Source organism: Phocoena sinus, chromosome 1 (assembly GCF_008692025.1).
Source record: "Phocoena sinus isolate mPhoSin1 chromosome 1, mPhoSin1.pri, whole genome shotgun sequence".
Taxonomy (NCBI): domain Eukaryota; kingdom Metazoa; phylum Chordata; class Mammalia; order Artiodactyla; family Phocoenidae; genus Phocoena; species Phocoena sinus.
The window spans coordinates 75,201,329-75,226,629 of NC_045763.1; the positions used below are offsets into that span (position 1 = coordinate 75,201,329).

Below are 25,301 nucleotides of genomic sequence, written 5' to 3' on the forward strand. Positions count from 1 at the left end.
ACCTGAAATGTGGTCCATTCATGCCAATGAAGTAATGTGCTACTTGTTTCATTAGTATTTCATCTCTCTCATTAATAAATATTGTGTGCTCACTACGGGTTAAGCGTCATATGAGGTATAAGTATTTCTGAATCTAAAATATAAGAGGGTCTCTACCAGGATCTTTATGTATCACTGGCATTACAGTACCTCCTAAGACCTCTGAAATCAGGTATTTGTAAATGTTAAAAAAACAAAAACAAAAAAACCAACCAGTCAAGTGAAGTATTTTTATATAAATCAAATAATTTAATCAGTCCATTCCACTTTAATCTACATCCAACCTGAAAAAAACATCATATTTAGAGAAATGACTAGAATAACCTATTTCATTACCCTTATCTACATGGCCCAAATCTTTGTAGATTCTTTTTCTATTAGATAATAATACATGTTCTTGTGGGCAGAAATCCTTAATGCTGCTTTGCAGGTATTTTGATTGTAGAAAACAAAAACAAAACCCAACACCCAACAAAAACAAAACAGTAATATATTAATTACATAGTTCTTCCCATAGGAAATAATGCAAAGACTCTTTAACTAGAAGCTTGCCACGTCACTGTTAGGAGACGGATACGTGATCCTGGAGCAGAACAACGAGTCCAAGTTTTATCACCAGACCGAATGTCTGAACAGCATCTCCCATTGTTTATGACAATTTAGGTTTATATAGCTGGTCTTCCACTCAACCCAGAGATTCTCAGTGGTAGGGAGCGTGCTTAGTTGTCTTTCCCTCCCCAGTAACTAGAAGGTAGTAATAAGCCCTGACACACAGCAGCTACTTTTATATGCTTATGAAAAGAATGAAAAAAATTAAGGACAAACATAGGGAGAAGTATATTTACTAGACTTCCAAGACCCATACTTAATTTAAATCCAATCTAGAAATAAGAACATGATTTACATCAGGCAACAGGTGTTCAAGACTTTTACAACAGGGCAATCACATAAGGGGTTTGCTAGCTCACAGCATTCTGTGCATACACACTGCAAAACCTCTCCTGGCATTCCGGGCGTTCTCAAACGCTCCACCAGGGCAGGTCAAAACTGGATTCTAGGGCGCTCTCCTTCTCACCATGTACCATGGAATATGTTTCCCCCAAAAAAGTGTTACCACGGGCCTATGAACAAGTCTGGTCAGCAAAGGTACGAAAAATGCAATTCTAAGTAACGACAGTATTTTAATTATACCATGAGGAAAACAATTTGCCATGGATTGTTCCGTGAATCTACACATTTAATACATTGCTTCTACAAGAAAGTATCTATTTATTAAGTTTAATCTTAATTTTCTGGTAGGATTGTTCTTCTATTAAGTTTCTCATCATAAATTGAAGATATAAAAATTTAAGAGTAGGAAATAAAATCTCTTAAATTTTCTTTGCCACTTTTATGCTTTGAAAATTCAAAATGGATAAAAACAAATAAGGCACAGAATGTTTCAGATCTGCATCCTGATAAAGAAGAAGACACTGAAAATGGTCAGGAAGACTTTCAAGCAAAAGCGAACATGGTTCTCTCTCACCTCATCTTGGCTAAATGCAAGACTGCAGCACGGCTGTATTACTAGTAAACTGCAAACACCTAGAGAGGGAAGGCAAATAAAATCTAGGAGTTTTATGTGTGGAGTCAGGAGTTATCCAGCATGGAAACCGTTTCAACATTCTAGGAAGTTTAGCGTGCCTAGGAATCATCATTGGAGCTGGAATGTAAAGCAAACTCTACGCTGTTAAGTAAAACATACAACTACTGGCAGATCTTTTATCAAAAGCACAATGATCCTGGCTTTCATTTTACTGTTTCTTTCACACCTTAGATTTCAAAGTAAGTCTCAAGGGAATTTCTCTCTCCAATATGAGAATTCAACCAACTTTAAAATGAAAAAAACAAAAAACTGATGCTGCTTTGTAGAACTTCATCATTGTGGAATGCAATATTCCTAAAATAAGAGATTACTCTGAAAATTAGAACACTGTTTCTAGCCAAGTATATCACGGAAAGCCCTGAAAAAAACCCCCCAATTCTTGACAAATGTATCACTGCCTATTTAGAAAATCTGATTGCTTTTCTTTGATCACGTTATTGCTCAATAGCAAAAGAACGATATCACAGCTGTTTCTTCCTTTGGAGTATGGTACTACTCCTGAAATTCTGCATCATTTCTAATATTTTTAAATGGTAAAAAAGGGGCATGCACCAAGCTGAATGCGGTGACTAATTTGCTTTTGCTCAAGAGCCAGCTTTTTGAGACTATAAATGTGGTACTACTTTCTCATGAGCACTTTCACTAATGTCTTACAAGATACTCAATAATATGCTATTAACCCTGAAAAAATGGCTGCTGCTATGCAACTCCAAAGTTATATATATAGTGAGTGAGTGGATGACAAAAGTACTTTCTTTTTTTTTACAGTACATGGGCCTCTCACTGTTGTGGCCTCTCCCGCTGCGGAGCACAGGCTCCGGACGCGCAGGCTCAGCGGCCATGGCTCACGGGCCCAGCCGTGCCGCGGCATGTGGGATCTTCCCAGACCGGGGCACGAACCCGTGTCCCCTGCATCGGCAGGCGGACTCTCAACCACTGCGCCACCAGGGAAGCCCGACAAAAGTACTTTTTAACATGACAAACTTAAACTGAACAGCCACAACCAGGTGAGTGAATACAAACGGTTAAACTGCTAGAAAATGGGAAGGCAGATGGGCCTAAACTACAATACCTATAGCAAGGACTGGATATATGTAGGCTTCTACATGCAGAGACAAATAGAGTTAGGTACTTAAAGCTTTCTGATGAAAATTCTAGGAAAGTGCTTGGGCCCACACTTACATTATTCTTACTATCAATAATAATAACAATAACAACCATGAAGAATCATGCAATCAGTCCTGAAAGTGAAATGACAAGTTTGTCCAGAGTACCATATCTGGACTATAAAATCTGATGCTTTTATGTTATCAGATTTCCCTATCAGTAAATATCTCATTGAAAAATTATTAAAGAATTATTGGCAACTGTACAAAGCCTTTGCTGGTATAGGTGTTACGGTATGGGTACCCATCTGGTAGAGAAAATATCACCATCCAAACATCTTAAATATCTTAATATCTTCTATCATCCAAATATCCTAAGCCAATATTCTTAAATTGTTTCATCCAAAGGTACTCTTGACTCACCTCTATTACGCTAAAATCAATAATCCTTTGAAAAGTTGTAATATCCTGCATATTAAAAAAACCTAATGCTGTAGAAATCTCCAAAATGTAACATTAGTAATGTTAATGATCTAAAGATCTTGGCTTCATGGAATACCTTTTCAGTATTTATTGCTCAGATGGGTTCAAAAAATTCTTAAACATAAGGTGGCAATGGCTCTAATACATCTGTAAACAGAATGTCACTAATAAAAATTTTATTGGCATGAAATACTATAATTATGGATGTGTAAAATCTTTAAATCTTAAAGCCTCTTAACATAATCATGTATATCTATGTACAAAACATACATAAATTTCACTTTATTTAAAACATATGAAAGAGGGTATTTCAAATCACACTAAACATAATAAATATATAACTTGCTTTGTTAAAAAGCTACAGTATACATTCAAGGAAAGGCTAAACTTCCAATGCCAACTATATATGAGACAAAATTAAACATTTACAATAATCAGTTTCCTAAAAGTGCTATTTTTAATACCTATAAGAGGAAACTCTTTCTAGTGCTTTGTTTGTATCCAAACGTTCATACATTCCTTTATTCACAGAACCAGGTGCTTCTGTTACTAAAAATACATATCCAAAGCTTTTATATCCTTTTAAATAGATTTAACATTTTAGCTCTTTGGGGGAGGAACAGGGAAGTCCAAACAAACAACACAGACCATTTTAAATTATTAGAGATGATTGACTTTATAACACACCCTGTTTCAACTCAGATGTGAAATTTGATGAACATGTTAATGAAGAAAAAAAAAAATCCCAGTTCACAAGTCTAAGGTAAGTCATCCTTCTCTATGTGAGCGTCTGCGTGGGTCGAGGAGCATCCACTACAGCAACCTTCCTGTGAATCAGGCCTTGATGCCACGCTCCACTTCTGATTTGTACATTCTCTTCCAACCTGATTTGGCTTAGATTCTTCAGGGGTTGTATTTAGTACACTGATTGAACTGTTGGAGAAAGAAAAGGGAGATCTTAATCATCATCTCCTCCTCCTTTCAGACCTTAGATATGCCTGAATGTCTGAAATCTGATTACTCCCTTGTCTCATGCTAAGTAAATTTCGAGGACACACTGGTCAAAAACACAGAAGTGTTTCAACATGGTCACTTTTATCTATCCATCTATTTATTTTATTTATCTGTTCAGTCTACTGTGAAGGATGCTACCCAACTAGAGCCTAAGGTAGATAGAGAACATGTGAGTTTTGAAAGCTAATGTTCCCCATACCCCTGTCTTTCTGTCACTAGTTTCTAATCTCTTTATAGTTTCCTTCTTCACTCATCCATTTGTTCATGCATGCTTTCATCCTCCATCCGTTCACTCATGCAGATATTTAATGAGTGCCACAAAGTGGTTAGGCGTCCAGACCCTGAACAGATGGTTTATGTTCATATGCCAGCTGGACCACTTACTACGTCACTTCTGGCAAGTTAACCCTCCCTGTTCTTCAGCTTCCTCAGCTGTAAAATGGAAATAATAATAGAACCTACACCTCACAGGGTTGGGGTGGGAACCAAATGAGTTAACACACACTAAGCGCTTAACGATGATGCTCAATTAACTTTAAGTGTCGGACAATAACAATCTAAGTGTCTGAACACAGACACAGTCCCTAGCTTCAGAGATACAGTCCGAGGTATGCTCTGCAACCAGCCTCAAAACAAGGAAATTTAGTTAAATGATTACTTGCAAATCATGGGATTGAACCAATACATTTTTATCAACTGAATATCTTATGTAATTTTTTTCACAAAACTTCTTTTGCCTAAATGTTCATTTTTTGGTGTGACTTTGGTTAACTAACTCAACCTTATAATGTGGCAATCCTAAAAAAAACTAAGTTGCTTTAATTCTAAAGCGCTAAACCAAAAACATAATTGACAATTTTACTTACACTTACTTGCTTAAAAAAAAAAGGAACTTGCTTATAATTCAGATTCAGAATCCCTGCCGTCTCAGATGAGATGAGATCAATAATGAACTAAGTTCTCTACGCAACTTAGCACAAGAGGTACTTTGCACGGAATCCAGGCACAGCCCGTATGTAACATTCCACTCTACAGTGAAGGAGCAATGAGGTTGTTGCTGTAGAAATTAGCTACAAATATTCCTAATTATTTTGTCGTAATCTTATTACGAACCCAGATCCAAGGTGCTCTAGGAGCAGGAATCCAAATATACCAAATAATTAAAAATTTCAAGAACGATGTCAAGCTGCACAGCTTCTCTCCTGATAACCAGTTACGTGACTCTTTTGTTTTACCCTCAGTGGCCAGCATCTGTGAATAGCTTAATGAAATTTCTTTAAGCTCCAAAATTCTGTTTCTGTGCCACTGACATTGTTCAGTGCAGCTCTCGAACACAAGAAACAGAAAAGCATTTTTATAATCCACTTATGTTTACATATATTTTTATTTTTATAGCCTGTTACTGAAGGTTTACAATGGACCAAGTACTGTTTTAAGTGCTTTACATATATTGGTACTGAATCTCACAGTACCCTATGATGTAAGTACTAAATGTTGGACTTTTTATTAAACACAAAACAAAGTCTTCAAGGAATATTTATGTTAAATACTTTATAACTAAAGATAATTATGTAAAAATTTTAAATACATAAAAATAATTGAGGCAACTAAGCTATGTTCTCTTTTAGGTACAGAATGCATTACAAGCATACTTCATTTTATGGCATTTCAACTTATTGCACTTTGCAGATACTGAATTTTTTTTACGAACGGAGGATTATGGCAACCCTGGGTTGTCAGACTAACGAGCATGTTTTAGTGATAAAGTATTTTTAAGTTAAGGTACGTACATTGTTTTCTCAGACATAATGCCATTGCACACTTCACAGACTACAGTACAGTGCACACATAACTTTTAAATGCACTGGGAAACCAACAAGTTTGAGTATCTCGCTTTGTTGCGATACTCGCTTTATTGCAGTGGTCTGGAACTGAATCTGCAACATCTCCGAGGGCTGCCTGTGTTTGTAAATGGTGAGCAGAATGTCTGTCTAAATCTATATACAGAGTTCTGACTGGTCAAATTTGGGGGCTTCAATAACATTCTATGTAAGAACAAACCCTGAGCTTATATTATCTTTTGATCATAAATTAAACAAACTTTAACTTCCCTTATTTCACACATCAACCTATTGGCTCTAACTGCAAAACACAGCCTAAATCCAAGCACAGTTCTGTCTTCATGTAATGACCGTAGGGTGCAAATTACCACATCTCTCACCTCAACTCCACTAATGTTTCTTAACTGGCTCTCCTGGCTTGTGCTCCTACAATCTGTTTCTCATATAATAAAATGAAGTAATCTTTTTGTTTGTTTTTGGTTTTTTTTGCGGTACGTGGGCCTCTCACTGTCATGGCCTCTCCTGTTGCAGAGCACAGGCTCTGGACGCGCAGGCTCAGCGGCCATGGCTCACGGGCCCAGCCGCTCCGCGGCATGTGGGATCTTCCCGGACCTGGGCACGAACCCGTGTCCCCTGCATCGGCAGGCGGACTCTCAACCACTGCGCCACCAGGGAAGCCCAAAATGAAGTAATCTTTTTAAACCTTGGATTTTTAAAAAAATCATTATCTCACTTAAAAGGTCTCCAATGCTTTTCCATTGCCCTTAGAACGATATCCGACTTACAAGTACAGACTAACATAGTTGACAAATGAAATCTCAAGTGCGTGGTGGGAGCACAAGCAGAGTGGGGCTGTATATAAACAATATTAGTTGTGAGTTGGTAACTGCTGAACTTGGGTGATGGGTACACAGGGTCCCTGACCTCATTCCCTTTACCTGTGTATACATCTGAACTTTTACATAATGTTACCTCCCACCCTCACACCTCCTGGTCGTGCTCACTAACTATACTCGCCATCCACAAACACACCCGTGTCCAGCCTCAGGGTTCCTACACTTGCCTGGAGGACTCTTCCCCCAGCTCCTTTTTTGCCCCCCAGTGTTTACTTAGGAGTCCTAATCCTTTTAAAGGCCAACTACAAATGAGAGTGCCTTGTCCTTTTTTAAAACTTCATATTTTTGTTTAAAAATTTATCTATTTCGGGCTTTCCTGGTGGCGCAGTGGTTGAGGGTCCGCCTGCCGATGCAGGGGACACAGGTTTGTGCCCCGGTCTGGGAAGATCCCACATGCCGCAGAGCGGCTGGGCCAGTGAGCCATGGCCGCTGAGCTTGCGTGTCCGAAGTCTCTGCTCCGCAACAGGAGAGGCCACAACACTGAGAGGCCCGCATACCGCAAAAAAAAAAAATCTATTTCACAGTTCTTGGTCCAAAGGCTAGCTGGTGTCTTCAGCACTTAGCTCCACACCAGTCTCTCTCTCACTACAACAGGCCAACTGTGCTGGAGCCCTGGCTCCTGCTTTCTAAGGCACCTGGGAAGGCCCTCGTGTCACTGTCTCCTACGTTAGTGAAGAGGAGAGCGATCACCACCACACTCTGCGACATGTCCCTTTGCCCTTTGCTACTCCTCTCTATTTCCCTAGGAAGGTTCTATCTGCTTAGTTCAAAATCAATCCTGGAATAGGCTCTGAGGTAGAGTACTGATATTATACCTTAGAAAATGATGTAACAACTTCAGACAGAGGAGAATACCACAACGCATCAGTTAAAAGCAGTATCTGGCTCTCCTGGGGGTGGGGAGCAACTCTGTCTACCCTGTCATCCCTTGGGCACAGATCCTCTTCACCAGTCAAGGAGAGGGGGCTTTTCTCGGGTCTTTGTCCTTCCACACCAATAAAATGGGCACACCACAAGAAACTCTAAAATAGGTACTCTACAGAAACTATCAAAACAATATCCTTCTATTCAATACAATTAAGTTATTAAGTAACTCCTGAAATAAGATTGTATTTTAAATTGTATTTTACATGTGAAATAAAAAGAATCACATTATATGACTTAGCTCCCAGAAGACAGGGACCAGAGCTACCTTGTTCACTGCTGTATTCCCAGCACCTAACAGGTGTCTACACATAATGGACAGCCAATAAATATTTGTACAATGAATGAGTCAATCTACTCAATTCCTCTCCAGAGTCTCTACTGTTGCTCCTCCTAGACACGCCAACTTTTCCTCTGCAACGCAACTCTAGCACTTTAACAAGTATGTAAGAAGATCACCTATAGACCAGTACCTATATTCAGATACACAGGAACGCGTCTGGCAAAAGTCTGAAGTAGAAGGAGAAGCAGGAAGAGATTTAGTAAGTTTAGACGTGCAAACTGGAGACCCACTAGGTGCACCGTGAGGCTTCTTTTGCCGTGGCCTCGAGTGTACTGTAGGGTTGTCCCAATCAGAACCTGTTTAAAAAAGAAAAAAAAAGGAAGGAAAAAAGGCACTACATATGGAAAAGCATTAAACATAGTGAAGGTAATTAACTAGGGTCCTAGACTAGATTCATTTGCAGTTCTAAGTGAGGTGTGAGAGAACAAATTAAATATCCACTGTAGCCCTTTGAGTCTAGTCTAGGTAATCCGGTGATCTTTGTTATGCACAGTCCACAAACATTTAGAAGGATCTAGCTTAAAAAATATTTCTAGACTGTGAATTTTCAAAACTTGACATTATTACATTCACAACAAAAGTTGCTCTGGGCATGCAAAGTCCTCCTGTCATTTCTATTTTGACTCCAGCAAATAAAATATCAAAGTTAATTTTTAGTTCCAATTAGAGAGTTCTTACTGGTGACTGCTAAAGTTATATATTAATAATAATCTACAGTACTTTATTTGCATGCATTTTCAGATTAAAGAGTTTATGAAGTACTCACTTCCTGAGAAGGCACTGAAAAGTTTCACATTTTCTGAGTTCTGGTGGTCAAAGGTAGTCATATTTAGAAACTGTTGCTTTAACCAACTGGCTCTTTCTTCTTCAAATGCCTTTCTCTACCATCACAAGCAAACCAAAGAAATACCGATCAATACTTCAACGTTCACACAATTGCCATTTAACACGATTTCTCTAGCTATTTGTGTCTGCTCTCTGATTATCTCTATAGATTTAGTCAAAGGAATTAACCCTAGAAAACTAAGAAAAATTTCAGTTAAGAAAATTATGTTTAAAAAATAAAAATTCACCTGTGTCTCCTGACAAGCCAACTACTATTTTCACATCAATTCTGAATAAATTCAAGTGTATAACACAAAATGATAAGCATGTTAGCATAACTTTAAACATATGGAATATGAGCATAACTTTTGAACACACAAAACATGGTAAATATAAGATTACAAATGACAGAAAAATTGACATTTACCCCACTGTAAACTAATCACTTGAAAAACAAAAAGAGATATGACTTCATCAAGCACTGATCTCATCCTCCAACCATCTCCCAGTACTAGCAGCTTTCGGGCCTGTGTCAAACCTCCTCCTCCTGAATAGCTAATTAGCAATCCTGAATTCTCCCTCTCCCCTCGGGTCTCTCATACTTCCTTCCCATCCTTCACTGGCCCCACTGTCCTCAGTGACCAGAGGCAGACAGAGTCTCGGGCAGAGAATGGGGAGTGGTAATGCAAAGCAGCAAGAGTATCTCTTGGAGTAGCATCAGGGGTGGTGGGGGGATATGGGCTCAGAAACACAGGTGAGCCCATAAGACAGGAGGAAATGCTGGTGCAAACTGTTTTTGCCTCCTAAGAAGACAGCTATTGATGACACAGGCTTTTGTAATTACAAAGGAAGGTCATGTCAGCTACTTAAGATAACGTATAGTCTTTCATTCATAAATATTAATACAAAATCATGGATCACCAGACATCTGAAGAAAACTAACAGCATAAAAGAAACACGGCCAGGATAAATAAAGAGAACTGGCCAAGAGAAACAGTTCAAGATAAACTTTTTTTTCAAATAACAAAAATTATCAGACAGATTTATGAATATCTGTAAAATATAATGGTATACCCAAAAAAAAAAGCAGAAAGTAAGGACACTAGAAAACTTAAAAGATAAATTCTGAAATAAAAACTCAGTGGATGAAGTGAATAATAAAACTGACCTTTGCTGAATACCAGGTGGGCGATGCCCAAGATAAGAGTGAGAAAATATTCCTGAATTCAGGACATAAAGTCAATCTATAGATGTAGTCAGAAGGCAAAACATTTGTCTAACAGAAGTTCCAGAATGCAAGAGAAGAAGGAAAAAATACAGAATTGAAGAAAATATCCCTAAGCTGAAGAAATATAGTGTCTTCAGGCCGAAAGGAGCTACCCAGACTTTTCCTGGTAAAATTGCAGAACTCTTAAGAACATAAAATTCCAAAAGCTTCCAGAGAGGGGGAAAAACAAAACACAGGTATCTACAAAGTAATACAGGTTATATAACAGCCAGGCTTCTCGTGAGCAAAACAAAACGCTGGAAGAAATGGAATAACTCAAAAGTTGTGAGGGGAAAAGTTGGAAAACTAAATTCTATATCCAGCCAAACCAATCAAGTAAGAATGTATTTTTCGGATATTCCAGAATTCAGAATATTTTTCACTCACACGCTACTTATGAGAAAATGACTCAAGAAAGTAATACAGCAAATTGGAAAAGGAACCGAAGAAAGAGACTATAACATGAGATATAAGTTGAATCTGATGCAGGAAATCATAAAGGAAGCTACAAAGAAAGTCAAAGTATTTACTACATAGTGATACATGGAAGATTTTCCTCCATGTGGCAAAATCTTAATAACAGAATATTTTTTATGTGTCCAAGAAAATTACTTGGCTATAGAATGAATAACATTTACATAATCACTACGTTACCAACGTTCTGTCTGGTTTTTAATTCTTAAGTCTCCATCTTAGACAAAGTACTTACACCTGAATTGTATTAAAAGACAGAATATAAACGTGATAATCCTTGACAATGAAAACTAATATCACAGACAAAACCTGGGGAGCCGAAGGGTAAGAGCAGTGCAACAAGGGATAAACCTGTACTGTCTGAAGTTGAGCAAACCTGAAATGGAAGCATTAAACAAATTGACTTAAAGCAAGAAAGTCAACCAGGAGAAATAATTCTTTAAAAAGTAGCTTCAAAAAGTAAAAATATTATGAAGAAATCATATGTAAATGAGAAAGTGTAGATGGGAGGTATGATAAAGACACTAAACTCCTTATCTTTCATAGTGGGGGAGCGATAGGCTTATATCGATCAAAATAGTACTTCTGGGAAGGCTGAACTTTATTTCAAGTTAAAATAGTACTTCCCAGAAGAATCACAAACTTTTAACAGTGGTTACTTCTGAGGAATGAAACTGGCAATAAGAATGGAGGATACTGTCTTACCTTGTAGCTTTTTGTATGGATTGAATTTCTTTTTTTAAACCATTTTCAGACATTACTTCTCTAATTTTTGAAAAGGAAATATGTAGGTAATACACTGCTAAATAAAAAAGCGACCTGTCGAAGTGTATACACACACAGTTCAAACTGTTAACTGTTAATGCATTCATCCCTGGGTAAGGGGATGGAGAGAGAGAGAACTTTATTTTTACTGTATTCTACCCCTAACCCCCTTTTTTAAAAACAAAAGACATGTTCTTGGTTGCACTCTCTTCTGATTCTACACCTACTGACAGTGGAGACATGACAGGTGCCCAAAAGAAACCTCTTGTGTGAAGCTAAACCCTTAACAGTAGAAAGCCACCCAACGGACTTTCCTGGCAGCGCAGCGGTTAAGAATCCACCTGCCAATGCAGGGGACACGGGTTCGATCCCTGGTCCAGAAGGATCCCACACGCCGCAGAGCAACTCAGCCCGTACACCACAACTACTGAGCCTGTGCTCTAGAGCCCATGAGCCACAACTACTGAGCCCACACACCTCAACTACTGAAGCCTGTGCCCCCAGAGTCCATGCTCTGCAACAAGAGAAGCCACTGCACTGAGAAGCCCATGCACCGCAATGAAGAGTAGCCCCTGCTTGCCGCAATTAGAGAAAGCCTGCTTGCAGCAACGTGGACCCAATGCAGCCAAAAAAATAACATAAAACAAAACAAAACAAAATAAAATAAAGCCACCCAAAAAGGATGATAAATGCTTATAGTTTTTTCAATAAAAAATTTTTTTTTCAATTCCCAAATCTGGTAAAGGCAAAATGATATCCTTCTGTTATAGCTTCCATTTCAAGCTATTTGTGAAATCACTAGTAAAATACTTGAGAAAAAAAATGGATAGCAAAGAAACAAGAAAAAGCGGAACTTAGATGCGTTCTACTGACCTCTCCAGGACCTTCAAACGCTCTACAAGGAAAGCCAATTGCTTAAAATACCTCCAATCCTAGGCGAATAGCTGCTTCTGTAAAGCTTCGTCTTTCTTTCTCGAAATTCTTCTTTTGCTCCTTAAATAGGGACCATTCTTCTTTGAGGCGTTCCTTCTCTTCCAACAAGTAACAGTCTCGGAGCAGTGAAGTGGTGTCATCATCACACGCAGTAGCAAGCTGCTGCTATTCAATTTTAAAACATAGTAAGTTCCAGAGGGTCCCTGCAACACTCCAACAAGTTGAAATGAACACAAGGGAAAAGCAGGTCAAACTTCAGGGGAAGGAGAGAAATGATAAAGAATCAGAAAGTCAGCTGAAATGAGGAGTCTCATTTCCCAAATGCTTCTAACTGGCAAAGCCCCTACTAAGGAGTGCTACGGGGTCTATCTCCGGGCAAGTACAGAACTTAGTTTAGACTGAAAAATGTCAAATACTACAGATCTTATGAAATAAAGGAGTAAAAATATAGTAAGATTAAGTAAAATTCTGACCCTTCACAGGGGAGACCAGCTTTAAAAGGTGCCTCGCATTTACCTGTAAAAGTTGCTGCTGAGTTTTAATCATTTCTTTACACTGTTGAATTTCTAACTCAAGTTTTTCAGTTTCTTGTTCATGGTCTTGACGTGAGATTACATCTTCATCATTAAAACCTTCTAGGTGTACCTTTGAAACTAACACAAAACCAGTAATTTGACATAAACCTTACAGTCATCATTTTAGTTTATGGTGTTTGGACACATATGTTTAAAAATCAAGGCTCGCAGAACTTTTCCCTTTCTGGAATCTTGTAGGTTTCCTAAAAGGTAGGTATTTCCTTTGCCCTATAAAAATTCTATAAGCTATAATAAAATAAAACAAAATGTATATTATTTTAACACTAAAAAATTTTAAAAAGCACAAAGCAGCTCTAAGGAGTTCATGGCAACTATAAATTCATGCTATTTCTGGACTAAATGATATCCTTACTTACAGAGCTCTATTGTCAACATTTAATCTGTAATTCATATTTATTCACGATTATGTCCTAATTAAAAATGTACAACCTATATTCACAGAAAATTTAACATTCATAAACTATGTTCTTTTGACACTTCCTCAAAGATCAGTGCAGTGCTACAAATCTTGCTGTTCTTAAATTCAACAAATATGAAGTCCGAAAATACTTGCTATTTACTAATAGACAATGATGACTGAAATCAATAAAATCTCATGTAAAGTAATTTTGATACTATAATTTTGCTGATTGCTCTTTACTTTTGGAGACAATTAGCACTGAGTTTGTCATTTTTGACCATTTAGAATAAATTTTCTTTAAATAGACTTCATTTAATTAGCAGAAATCTTAATTTTCTTGATTTAAAAGCATGCAAATCTTAACAAATATAAAATAAGGATATATTCATCTACATATATCTATTTATACTATCTATAATGACAAGAAGTGGTATCTAAAATAATAGACTGTTAAGTGAAAAAAGCACAGTGTAGGAAAAAAAAACATGTAATATTCAATTTTTGGTTTGTATACACTTAAAATAAATATTTTGCGAGCACACAGGGAAAGGTCTAGAAAGGTATGCACCAAACTATTAGGTGTTACACATAGGGAATAGAGACCTGAATATTCTACTTTATATATTGGATTGGCCAAAAAGTTCGTTCGGTTTTTTAAGTAAAAATAAAAGACATTTTTTCATTTCCACCAAGAACAATATATTTACTAACCGAACGAACTTTCTGGCCAACCCAATACCTAATTGATATTTTGCATCAAATGTCTATTGTTTTGCTTTTTTTAAAGAATTTTCTTTTTTTTTTTTTAATTAGTTATCTATTTTATACATATCAGCGTATACAGTCAATCCCAATCTCCCAATTCATCCCACCACCATTGTCCGCCCCCTGCTTTCCCCGCTTGGTGTCCATATGTTCGTTCTCTACATTGTGTCTCTGTGTTTCTGCCTTGCAAACCAGTTCATCCGTACCATTTTTCTAGATTCCACATATATGAGTTAATATACAATATTTTTCTCTTTCTGACTTACTTCACTCTGTATGACAGTCTCTAGGTCCATCCACATGTCTACAAGTGACCCAAGAACTTTACTGAACAAGGTATTCCTTAACCGAACGAACTTTTTGGCCAAACCAACACTTCCTAACTGATACTTTGCAACAAGTGTCTGTTATTTTTGAAAATAATTTAGAAATGAATTATTAGCAACCTAGGAATAGGCAAGTATCTAGGAATAATAAGCAAAAGGTTCATATTTATACTATATTATGATTAATATTTTCCCGATTTCCATGATACAGTAAGAGACTCAGTTCACTTTATTCAACTGTCTTCTGCACTCAGAGCAGATGGACATATGATGTCCTTTTTTCAGAGACACTCACTCTGAGAGCAAAGCATTTTTTCTCAGCGAGGTTCAAACCGCATGTCTGGAAGTAGGCAGAGTCTTGCTTTTCAAACCACCAGACTGAGCTAAGGACTTCAGTCTGAGCCCGTAACTTGCCTTTCTAGGTGACTGACTGAAGTCAGCTTACTGAGTGTCACAGCTCAATCTACCTGTAGTCAGGCAGTACTTACCTTGGTTATCAAGTTTTTCTACATGACTTTTCAAAATTCTCCACTGTTTTCTGATGCTGTTGGTAAGCTGCTCTCTCACAGTTTCACAGGAAAGGTCCCACGTACTCTCTCTACTCAGTTCCCCAGCATCTTCTTCAATATCAGAGATAACCTGCAAGTGGCCAGAGATGAGAGGGAAAGACCAGAATCTTAAAATGGCTTTAGACACTCAGGCAGTAGTCATCAGACTGGGTCAGAGACACGTATCAAAATCATTTCTGTGCTGTATCTGAAGCATAAATGACCCAGTCCTTAACATAAATGTCTTGAGAAAAAGCAATTAATACTGAAGATAGAAATTCCCCAACTCAGGTCTCTTCAAAGCTGAATTTGAAGCCCAACATAGTTAGTGACAAAAGTCATGGAACTGTGTGAGGAAGAGGAACCTGCTTCATGCTATTAGGTGCTTTCACATGTTAATTAGTCCTCAAATCATGTTACCACGTGGGGAAACTGAAGCTTAGAGAAGCAGACTAACTTTCCTGATGTCACAGAGCTCCAGTCCAACTTGCCTCCAATTTTTAGTTGCTTTGACAAATAAACCTGTGAAATAATCTCCAAAGTAAAAGCAACTGTTAATCCTATTTTTCTCATATAATTTTTATTTTATAAAACTGGAGATATTTTTCTCTGTACTCTATTTACATGCATTTTCAGATTAAATCACAGGAAAATGTAGCAACCTTCACTGATATGATCAAATAAAGTCAAAAGCAGGATAAAGAACATAGGGAAGCAATACAAAATGTATTCATAATACATTTAGTCATAATAACCTGCATCTACATAAAATGGTCCTAATTTGTTATTAACATCCAGGATAGTAGATACATATACTTAACTAATTTGAACAATATATCTTGCTGGGGAAAAAAAAAAAAAAAAAGAAGAGACGCTGAAAAGAAAGAAGGGCTGATTAGACTGTTCCCACATGTACTGATAGATGCAGCAGGAGTGAGGGAGTGACTGAGTCTGAAGAACTATATCAACAGTCCGAGGTCAGCAACGGGTTGGTAGAGGTCTAGGTCTCCCAGGGGGCGTAGGTGGGGAAAAACCCAGGGTGTGGCTCACTGTGACTCTGGTTCTTGCCAATCAACACTCTGGAGCTACCTGACAGTAATTCTTCCAAGGGGCTACACCTTCTCTGCTATACATTTCAAGGCACACCAGGATACTACAAATTCATTATTAAAACTAACTGCTGCACATTATTAATTGCCAGATGCAGTGAAGCTCTAAAACCACAAAAAAATTAAAAATGCATTTAACGTGAATTTTGGGTATATATTTTGGCTACAATTAAGCAAAATAATAAATGAAAATTTGGATGCTACCTAGGCATTCCAAGGTTATGTCTTACCCTTCTTGCTATAATGGGCCAAAATCTTTCCTTACAAGTAAGGAATGGGTGAATTACTTAAATTTTAAGAGATAATGTATCTAGAAAAAAAGGATCTTTTAAAAAACAGAAAATACACTTAAGATATTATTGTTTCTCCAAACTTCAACACTTGAATTATGAGAAATTATACAGGATACTATCATCTGAAAAAGATCTCCTTGATTTACTACCTACTTTTGCTGACTAAAAGCTGGTAATGAAACATTAGTAAAGGTTGGGTCCAAAACTGAAGAAACCACAGGAGTTACAGAAACCATGCTAACCCTGGCAAGGTATTAGTGAGTGTTAAGAACTGACCCAAAGTGATAGACTTTGAGAGAAAAGGTTAGTTAACTGAATATAAGATATGTCAAGCAGACCCCAAATTGGAGAGTCTAAAAAGAACATTCAGGTTCTTTTTTTAAAGAAGAAAAAAAAAGGAGATGAGCTTATCAGTTGGACTGATTTGTGAAACCACAAAATAATCCTCAAATATAGGTTAATAAAACATGTTGGGTGACTTACTGGTAATTACTACTCTTCATCAACATTGTTATTTTCAGGTTTTAGTTACTAATGTGAACTTGCTTGAGTCCAGAATTTAAATTTATATGTAAAGAACTAAGTTTAAAAACATTTTCACCATTACGTGACTTTTTTTTCTGACCTCTACATGTTATGCCCTCATCCAATGATTTCCCCAGGCTTTCTACCTCAAAAAACACCTACTAAGGGCCAATTCAAATGTGACTTCCCCTGTGATGCCTTTCTTGATTGCCATAATTGTTTTATTTTACACACTGTACCACCCTATTAGAGCTGTTAATGTGTGTAATAATTACCTCTCTATATGCCTGTCTCTCTCAAAAAAGGTTCCTGTGGGATGCAATGGTCTGAATGTTTGTGTTCTCTCAAAATTCTCATGTTGAAATCCTAACCTCCAATGTGATGGCATTCGGAGGTGGGTGATCTTAGGGAAGTGATGAGGTCATGAGGGTGAAGCCCTCATAAATGGGGCCCCAGTGAGCTCTCTCACCTTTTCCCACCATGTGAGGATGAAAGAAGTCAGCAATCCAACCATGAAAAGGACCCTCACAGACACCAACCCTGCTGGCATCCTGATTGCCTCCAGAATTGCGAGAAATAAATTTTTGTTTGTTTATAAGCCAACCAGTCTATGGTACTTTGCTTTAGCAGCCTGAACTAAGGCAAAGGAAACAGTCAAAATCTTCTCAGCTTTTTCTCTCCAGGGACTAGAACACATAATGAACATTCAATAAATTTATGGACTAAGCGATTCTTTGGTTCCCAAAGTTAATAAAAGTTTCACTCTCTGAAAAGTAGAGCCTGCTAAAGTTACTCAACATTTAAGCTACTTAAAGGATATTTGGCACAGTGGTTAAAAGCATGAGCTCTGGAGTGAGACAGACTTGGATTCAAATCCTAGTTCTGTCATGCGTGATACTGAGATAGCTTTTGTGCCTCAATTTCCTCACCTATAAAATAGGGATAATCATAGGACCCAAAGCATCAATTATTATAAGACTAAAATGAGACAATGCTTATAAAGTGCTTTTCATGGTGCTTGGCACAGATTAACTCCCCAGAAAATCACCTCCATCATTTCCTAGGGCATGTCTGGAAACTTACAGGGACATTTTTTTGGTTGTCAGAGTGACTGGGGGTAGCACAGCAGTGAGTGTCCTGCGCAAAATATCAACAGCGTCCCCGCTGAGAATCCCTATCTACTGTTTTAATTGTTCTAATCAGCGATCTGAAGACTGTATTAGAGAGGAAAGAGCCACTTACAGTTCCTGTACTATCATCTGCTCTTTCTCTAGGTTTCTGCTTTTGGGGAGAAAGAAGAGAAATCATTTCCTTTTTCATTTGCTGAAGAACCTTCTTAAGTTCAGCATTTTCCATTAGGATTTGTTTCTGACGATATTCATAATCATTCAAGAGAATTTTATACATTTCATCTTCGTTCCTGAGAAAGAAACTGTCAGTATGAAAATGCAGTATAGAAAGGGAAGTCTGATTAAATGTGTCAGTTTCATTCGTGCCTTACCTGGCTTCAGTTTTACCCGTCCTCCAGGAGCCTCTTTTTCCATCGGCTCTCCCCACGTAATTTAAAACTTCCATAGCTACAAACATGAACACACAGAACAAAACCAATTCTTACCATACAAGTTTAAGTGTTTAAAACCCTAACGGTCTACATGCATTAGGGACGTAAGTCAACTGGTATACAAATTAGGATTTAGGCTCAAACAGCCCAGATTTTAAGTTCCAGTTCCATCACTCATAAGCCTGAGATCTTGGCAAGTTACTTAACTGCTAAGCCTGTTTCTTCATCAGTCGGGTGGGAATAATGAAAGTATCTATCAAAGAGTTGTGAAGAGTGAAAGAAATGTTAAAGTACTTAACACAGTAAGCACTTAATAAGTGTTCATTTAATTATCATTATTAATTTTATCATCGGGGTTAGTAAACTATGGCCTGTGGGCAGCTGCCTGATTTTGTAAATAAAGTTTTATTAGAACATAGCCACACCATTTGTTCATCTCTTTTCTATAGCTACATTTGCACTACAGTGGCAGAGTGACAAAAGACCACAGAACCCACAAACCTCAAAATATTTACTATTTGGATCACTACAGAAAAAGTTTGCCATGCCCTGTATCATGACCACCATCATCCTCATCATCAAAGGAGACAAGGCTCCTGACAGTATTAATGTCTCTTCTGCCCCAGGTAGAGATGAAAGCAGTTGGCATAAGAAGGAAAAAAGATGAGAGTAAGTTATTATAATTTTAGAGCTGATAAAAATCATTACAGAACTGTCACTTCCAGTTGGGTCTGGACCAGGAAAAGAGCCAGACGACCACAATATAAGGGCTCCACTATAGGGTTAAGTATTTAATAAACTTCTCTGTTACATTTTATACTTCTAGCATTTCATCCTGCTCTTTAATTTTGCTATTCCCTTTATGAATGAACACAAGGTTAACCAATCTTAAAAACCAATAAGTGTCCAAGTTTAAGACTTATAATCTCAGAATACTTCGATTTCTAACCTTGTCTTAACTGCTACTTATCATACTTAAACTTTTCAATAATTTTAAAATAAAATGTTCAAAAAACTGCAACAGTGCTGCTGTACAGAATGACAATGACACAGTGAACACTGAACTGCTTGCTGGTAACAGGCTTAGCCCACCATGTGACAGCTTGAAACATCTGCTCATCAGCTGTTGTATGCAAGTCCAAGTTCAGAATAATGTATAATGTAGGTTAGATGACAGCCTATAGCCCACTTGGAAACCACTTTTCAATAAATCAGCGCACATATTTCCTGTTCCCTGAATCTTGGCAGGCCAGCAACACTTTATCTGTGCAGTTCTACTTTTGTGTGTGTGTAGTTCTATTTTTTTTTATTGAATTACAGTTAATTTACAGTGTTGTGCTAGTTTCTACTGTACAGCTAAATGACTCAGTTATTACACATATATACATTCTTCATTTATATTCTTTCCCACTATGGTTTATCCCAGATTGGATATAGTTCCCTTTGCCATACAGTAGGACCTTGTTGTTTATCCATTCTAAATGTAATAGTTTGCATCTATTAACCCCAAACTCCCAGTCCACCCCTCCTCCTTCCTCCCCTCCCCCATGGCAACCATAAGTTTGTTCTCTATGTCTGTGAGTCTGTTTCTGTTTTGTAGATAGGATCATTTGTGCCATATTTTAGATTCCACATATAAGTGATATCATATGGTATTTGTCTTTCTCCTTCTGACTTACTTCACTTAGTATGATAATCTCTAGTTGCATCCATGTTGCTGCAAATGGCATTAATTTCATTCTTTTCTACGGCTGAATAGTGTAGTTCTACTTTTTAATCTACACTATTTACTTGGAATTATGCACAAACTTGAATGAAATAAGTTGTAAATTAAGTTTCAAACGAATAATAGAAAAAAAGTATACTTTAACAAACAAAACTTTCACAGTCGGCTGTACTTCAAATATGCACAGCTAGGGTTTCCCTGGTGGCGCAGTGGTTGAGAGTCCGCCTGCTGATGCAGGGGACACGGGGTCGTGCCCCGGTCCAGGAAGATCCCACATGCCGCAGAGCAGCTGGGCCTGTGAGCCACGGCTGCTGAGCCTGCGCGTCCGGAGCCTGTGCTCCGTGACGGGAGAGGCCACAACAGTGAGAGGCCCGGTAACCGCAAAAAAAAAAAAAAAAAAAAAAAAAAAAGCACTGCTAAACTAATTTAAAAGAACTCAAACTGACATGAATGATTTGGCCTGATGAACCATTTTATGAAGTTAACTCAAAAATCACACTTTTGGTACTCAGAAACTGATCCTGATTTTTAATATAATCAGTTCTTTGCTATGAAAGGTTAGAGCGTCCTCTGGCTTAGCTTTTCTCTGTGGATTAATCCTACATCTGTCATGTTAACAAATATATATGCAATTCTTATATACAACTAATGGAGCAAAGCAAAATACTATTTTTCAACTAACCAGTTGTCTCAATTTCTAGTTTACATGGATATATACCATCTAAAATCAATTGTATAAAGCATGAAAAGGACACTTCATGAATTATTGAGCTCAATCCCTCTACATTTATTTCTTAGTGTAATACTAGCTTATTTGTTCCCTTTGCTTTATCTTAGCCAGCTGCTCCTTACCTATTTTTTTATCCTTCTTGTTCATAACAAGTTGATGTAGACGTTCCTTTAGTTTATTATATTCACGCTCTTTTCTCTTCATATCATGATTATATTGAGTAGCTCGACTTGCAATAATGTTTTGTAATTTCTGCACCTAAAAAAAGCATTTTCTATTAAGTGAGTCCCTTTAGGACTGGTAAACCCAGTTAAAATTTACAAATTCAGTAGAGAAAAGAAGTCCTAGAATTCAGCTCCTCATATAATAGTTTAAGAATTCTAGGATTATTCTTCCTTCTCTGTAACCACTGGAAATCACTCTTTAAAATATCATTAAATGAAGCATATAAGGTTTTTACGTTTTAACTATGAAATTTTCAGAGCTGATAACTCTCTAAATTATCGTCTACACCTTTCACGCTACATACAGATTCTGATCATTTAGAAACCACAGACTCTTATGGAAGTATTAATGTGATTAAAGCTTCATTTGAAGCAAGTAGATTTCATCTGATCATTTGTAATGACTTCCTTTTACTAATGACTTGAATCACTTTATCCTTTATCAATCTGTGACAAGGCCAATTAGTCACGACACGTGGCAGTAGATAAACAGGTTCATTTTTCTCTGATCAAAAACAGTTCTCAAATTAGAGTGAGACAAACAGCAGAGAGAATCCAGTTCAGACATTTGCTGAGTACATATTATGTGCCAAGCACTACTGGTCAATGTTTATGTCTACTAAGACTTCTCATGCAGCCCTGGAAAGGAAGTAAGTTCTATACCGACATTCTTTATCTCTGCTAGAGATGATCATGTTCAACTTAATCCTCAATGAGGAAGAACTATAGTCAAAACATTTCAAGTATAATCAACAGATTAAGTCAAAATTTTCTGTGAAATAACTCAAGGAAAAGTATAAGTAACCTTGTGGTTTAGTTAAGATACTTCTTACCCACTTACTAAATATACTACTAAATAATCAAATATGGTAAAACAAATCTGTCTAAATCACTACGAGGTCCTTAAAGAAATACGCTCCCTTAAAAGTCTTTAATTATAGTGAGCAACATATACAACACTGAAAATGTTATGGTTTTATAGTTATCACGTGGTCAGAAATCAAACTGCAGAGCAATAAAAACATAATCATTTCTTCTTACATAAATTGAAAGATAATTTAAAATGCATTAACTCTATAGGTCCAAATACTAAGTAATCACTAAAGCAAAAATGAGATTAGAATTATGATGTCTTCAGCCTAAAAATGAGATTTTTAATCTGAATTGCTTTTTTTAAACAGTAACTTGAGTGTCCATTTAGTCAAGTAATTGCCTGACTGGATGAACAATGTTGACATTTAAGACACTGCAAGAAGAGGCATTCCAGATATAAGTAAAGGTATAGCAGAGAATAAAAGATCTGCATTTAAAGCGCCCTTGTGTCTGACAAAAAGTTAACAGTGCTTGTGAGTCCACGACAGATGGTATAGGACACTGGGATGTCACGAGCTCTGGACTAACCTACTAGGGCAAAGGGATGCGCTTGGGGGAGAGGGTGGTGGGGAGGGCTCCTGGCCTCTCAGTTAAATGTGATACGACACTATACACACAGTTTCTCCAGGCCAATGTGACACAGGGTGAACAAATGGTTCTTTCTTGTTTTAAAGTCGTGACCATTATGGTCACCTCAAATTCCAAAAGAAAAAAAAAAAAATTCACTTAAACTTTATCTGCAATAACTGACAACTCACCTCATCTTTCTCATTTTTCAGTAGCTGATGCAAATTCCTGTTCTTGCATTGTAACTGTCTGTCTCTTTCCTGAAGACCAATCATTTCTCTCCTGGAGGTTTCCAGCTGCTCCTAAAACATTCATATGCAATTTTGACTAAAATTAACATAGGATGCAGAGCAACTGAATCCTTAAAAGATTAGTAAAAACAAGTTACATAAACTAGGGTTTGTTACCTAAAATTGAAGTTTAGCACCACACAAAATGTTTATTTAAAACAATTACTATAAAGCTTGATACTATAGTGTTACAAAATTTACCTAAATTTGAGTATCAAATTTTATTTAATTTAAATACCGATTTTTAATGTATATACAAAAGACCTTCAAAGTGGATCTCTTGAAAGACTCTTTACCTATTCCAGTGATGTTGCCACTGAACATTTTCATAATTTCTTTTTTAATACTTTTTAACACTTCTACGGCACACTCTGAGAAAGAGCCAAAAATGACTTGGAGCTAAGTATGAAGAAGACAGGCGGCCAAGCAAAGCAGAACACTTCAGGTCAAAAAGGGTGGGACTACAGCATGACACCAGTTCTGCCTTGCAAGCGGTAAGCTCAAGATTTTTCCTAGAGGGCGTAGATGCTCTCAAGAATATTCTTGAAATTTGATGCAATCAAATTGATGCAATCTCTCACAATAAGACTTTTAAGTTAAGCATCTACTTTATTAAGCAAGACTGGATAGGGTGGGAGAATCCTTATTTTATTTTCCTCAGGTATAAGTACTTCCTAATCTAACTTTCTGCAGTTTCAGCAAGACACTAAACAGTTCATAAAATCATCGCCTTCGATATAGATAGTATTAGGAAGCAGCACAACTGATTTGTACAAATTACATTCAGTTTTACTTTCCAGTTTAAAAAAAATCCTAAAACTTAAAAAAAACAAAACCCTAAAATGTGTTTGCTAAATAAATCCAATGAAAATTTATAGTTTCAAACTACATAACAATGGCATTGAAATACAGATTGAGATGTAATTTCTACCTTAAGTTTTGCATAGCAGTTCTGCAAATGGTCCATATCGCTTCCCAGTTTCAGATTCTGTGTTTCCACATTTTCCTGAGCTAGAAGGTTCTTCCGCTGAAGTACAAGTAGCTCATTCATACAATTTAAAACAGCAACTATATTTAATCCTCTCTTTGTCTCTTTACCTTTGGATTCTTCATATAATGAAGGAAAACCGAAAGTAGTCAATTCCTAGTAGGAGAAAATGTTTTCCTAAAAGTTGGTTACCGGACAACTTAATAAATAAACAAAAGACAGAAATCTTTTCTGAGAAAGGAAACTAACCTGAGATAGTTAAGAAAGTAGCACCTATGCCAAAGGACAAAGAATTAAGAGAACTGCGCTCTTTTAGCCTCTGCTCTACAATCACCTGTGATCTGGAGAAGGCACTTAGGTTTCTGCATCAGTAAAATAAGGGTAAGACTCCCCGTGGAGGAGCCCCTGGGGTGATGGGGGATCCAACCTGATCCAGACAAAAACGTTTACCTCGTGTATCTAGACTAGATGGTCACCAAGGTTCTCTGCAAATCTAATATAAGTCCCGGGCCAATATGTAACGTACTTGTGCTTGACAAGTTTTTCTCATACCTTTGATATGTTCTATTATATAACATGATTTATGTTATTTATTGCTTCTTACAAAAACAAAACATGTTACCTGATCAAGATATGAAATACTTTGCTCAATATTCTCTTCTGTGCAGAAGGCACTAAAAAAACTGTGCACATTTTTTGATAAAGGTATTGAAGAGCATAGCACTTGCTGTGAGTATAAACTTGATGGAGACATCTTTGTTTCTGAGGTATATTGAGAGATATATTTGCTTTCTGAAAGAATCAGTAAAAGGCATTTATGTAAATAATTTGTAAAAATGCATGCAAAGCTAACAACATAATCTCCATTACCAAAGATTTTGAATTATAGAAATATTTTTAAGTTTTTTCAAATTAGGACAAAGCCGGTTTTTGTATGAAAACTATATAATTTTTTCCAAAAAGATACAACTAATAAAGTGGTGCTCCTAGAAAAGGCATGTTAAGCTACAATATACTATCTTACTTTACAATACTTTAGATTTATGAAACTGATAGATAAAACCCACTTGTCTATGCACTCAAAGTTTATGTGATTAAAGGAATAAATCAGAGAAATGTACTGGAGTAGCCAATGAATTTATTTCAAATGCAGAAAAGTCTCCTCCTCAAGTAATCAACTAGTCAGCCAAAGCACTTAACCCCACTGACCAGGCACGATACTTAG

The 25,301-nt window shown here is 37.0% G+C and overlaps 1 protein-coding gene across 7 annotated transcripts in view; it reads right to left on the reverse strand.

Moving 5' to 3' along the window:
* Positions 1–265: 265 nt before the first annotated feature.
* SSX2IP (SSX family member 2 interacting protein) overlaps positions 266–25,301 on the reverse strand; it is a 43,233-nt gene continuing 18,197 nt past the window's right edge. For 2 of the 7 annotated variants that reach the window (XM_032604713.1, XM_032604684.1), the window contains exons 3-14: positions 24,699–24,868; positions 24,020–24,232; positions 22,990–23,100; positions 21,257–21,392; positions 18,619–18,694; positions 18,360–18,549; positions 15,131–15,281; positions 13,072–13,208; positions 12,547–12,720; positions 9,058–9,172; positions 8,422–8,587; positions 266–4,206 (exon numbers count right to left, since the gene is read on the reverse strand). In XM_032604713.1, the coding sequence (XP_032460604.1) occupies positions 4,032–4,206; positions 8,422–8,587; positions 9,058–9,172; positions 12,547–12,720; positions 13,072–13,208; positions 15,131–15,281; positions 18,360–18,549; positions 18,619–18,694; positions 21,257–21,392; positions 22,990–23,100; positions 24,020–24,232; positions 24,699–24,868 (1,814 nt within the window). In that variant the 3' untranslated portion in view covers positions 266–4,031. Of the gene's footprint in view, positions 4,207–8,421; positions 8,588–9,057; positions 9,173–12,546; positions 12,721–13,071; positions 13,209–15,130; positions 15,282–18,359; positions 18,550–18,618; positions 18,695–21,256; positions 21,393–22,989; positions 23,101–24,019; positions 24,869–25,301 lie in introns of all 7 variants that reach the window. The other 5 variants (XM_032604732.1, XM_032604722.1, XM_032604693.1 and 2 more) reach the window with 5 other exon arrangements.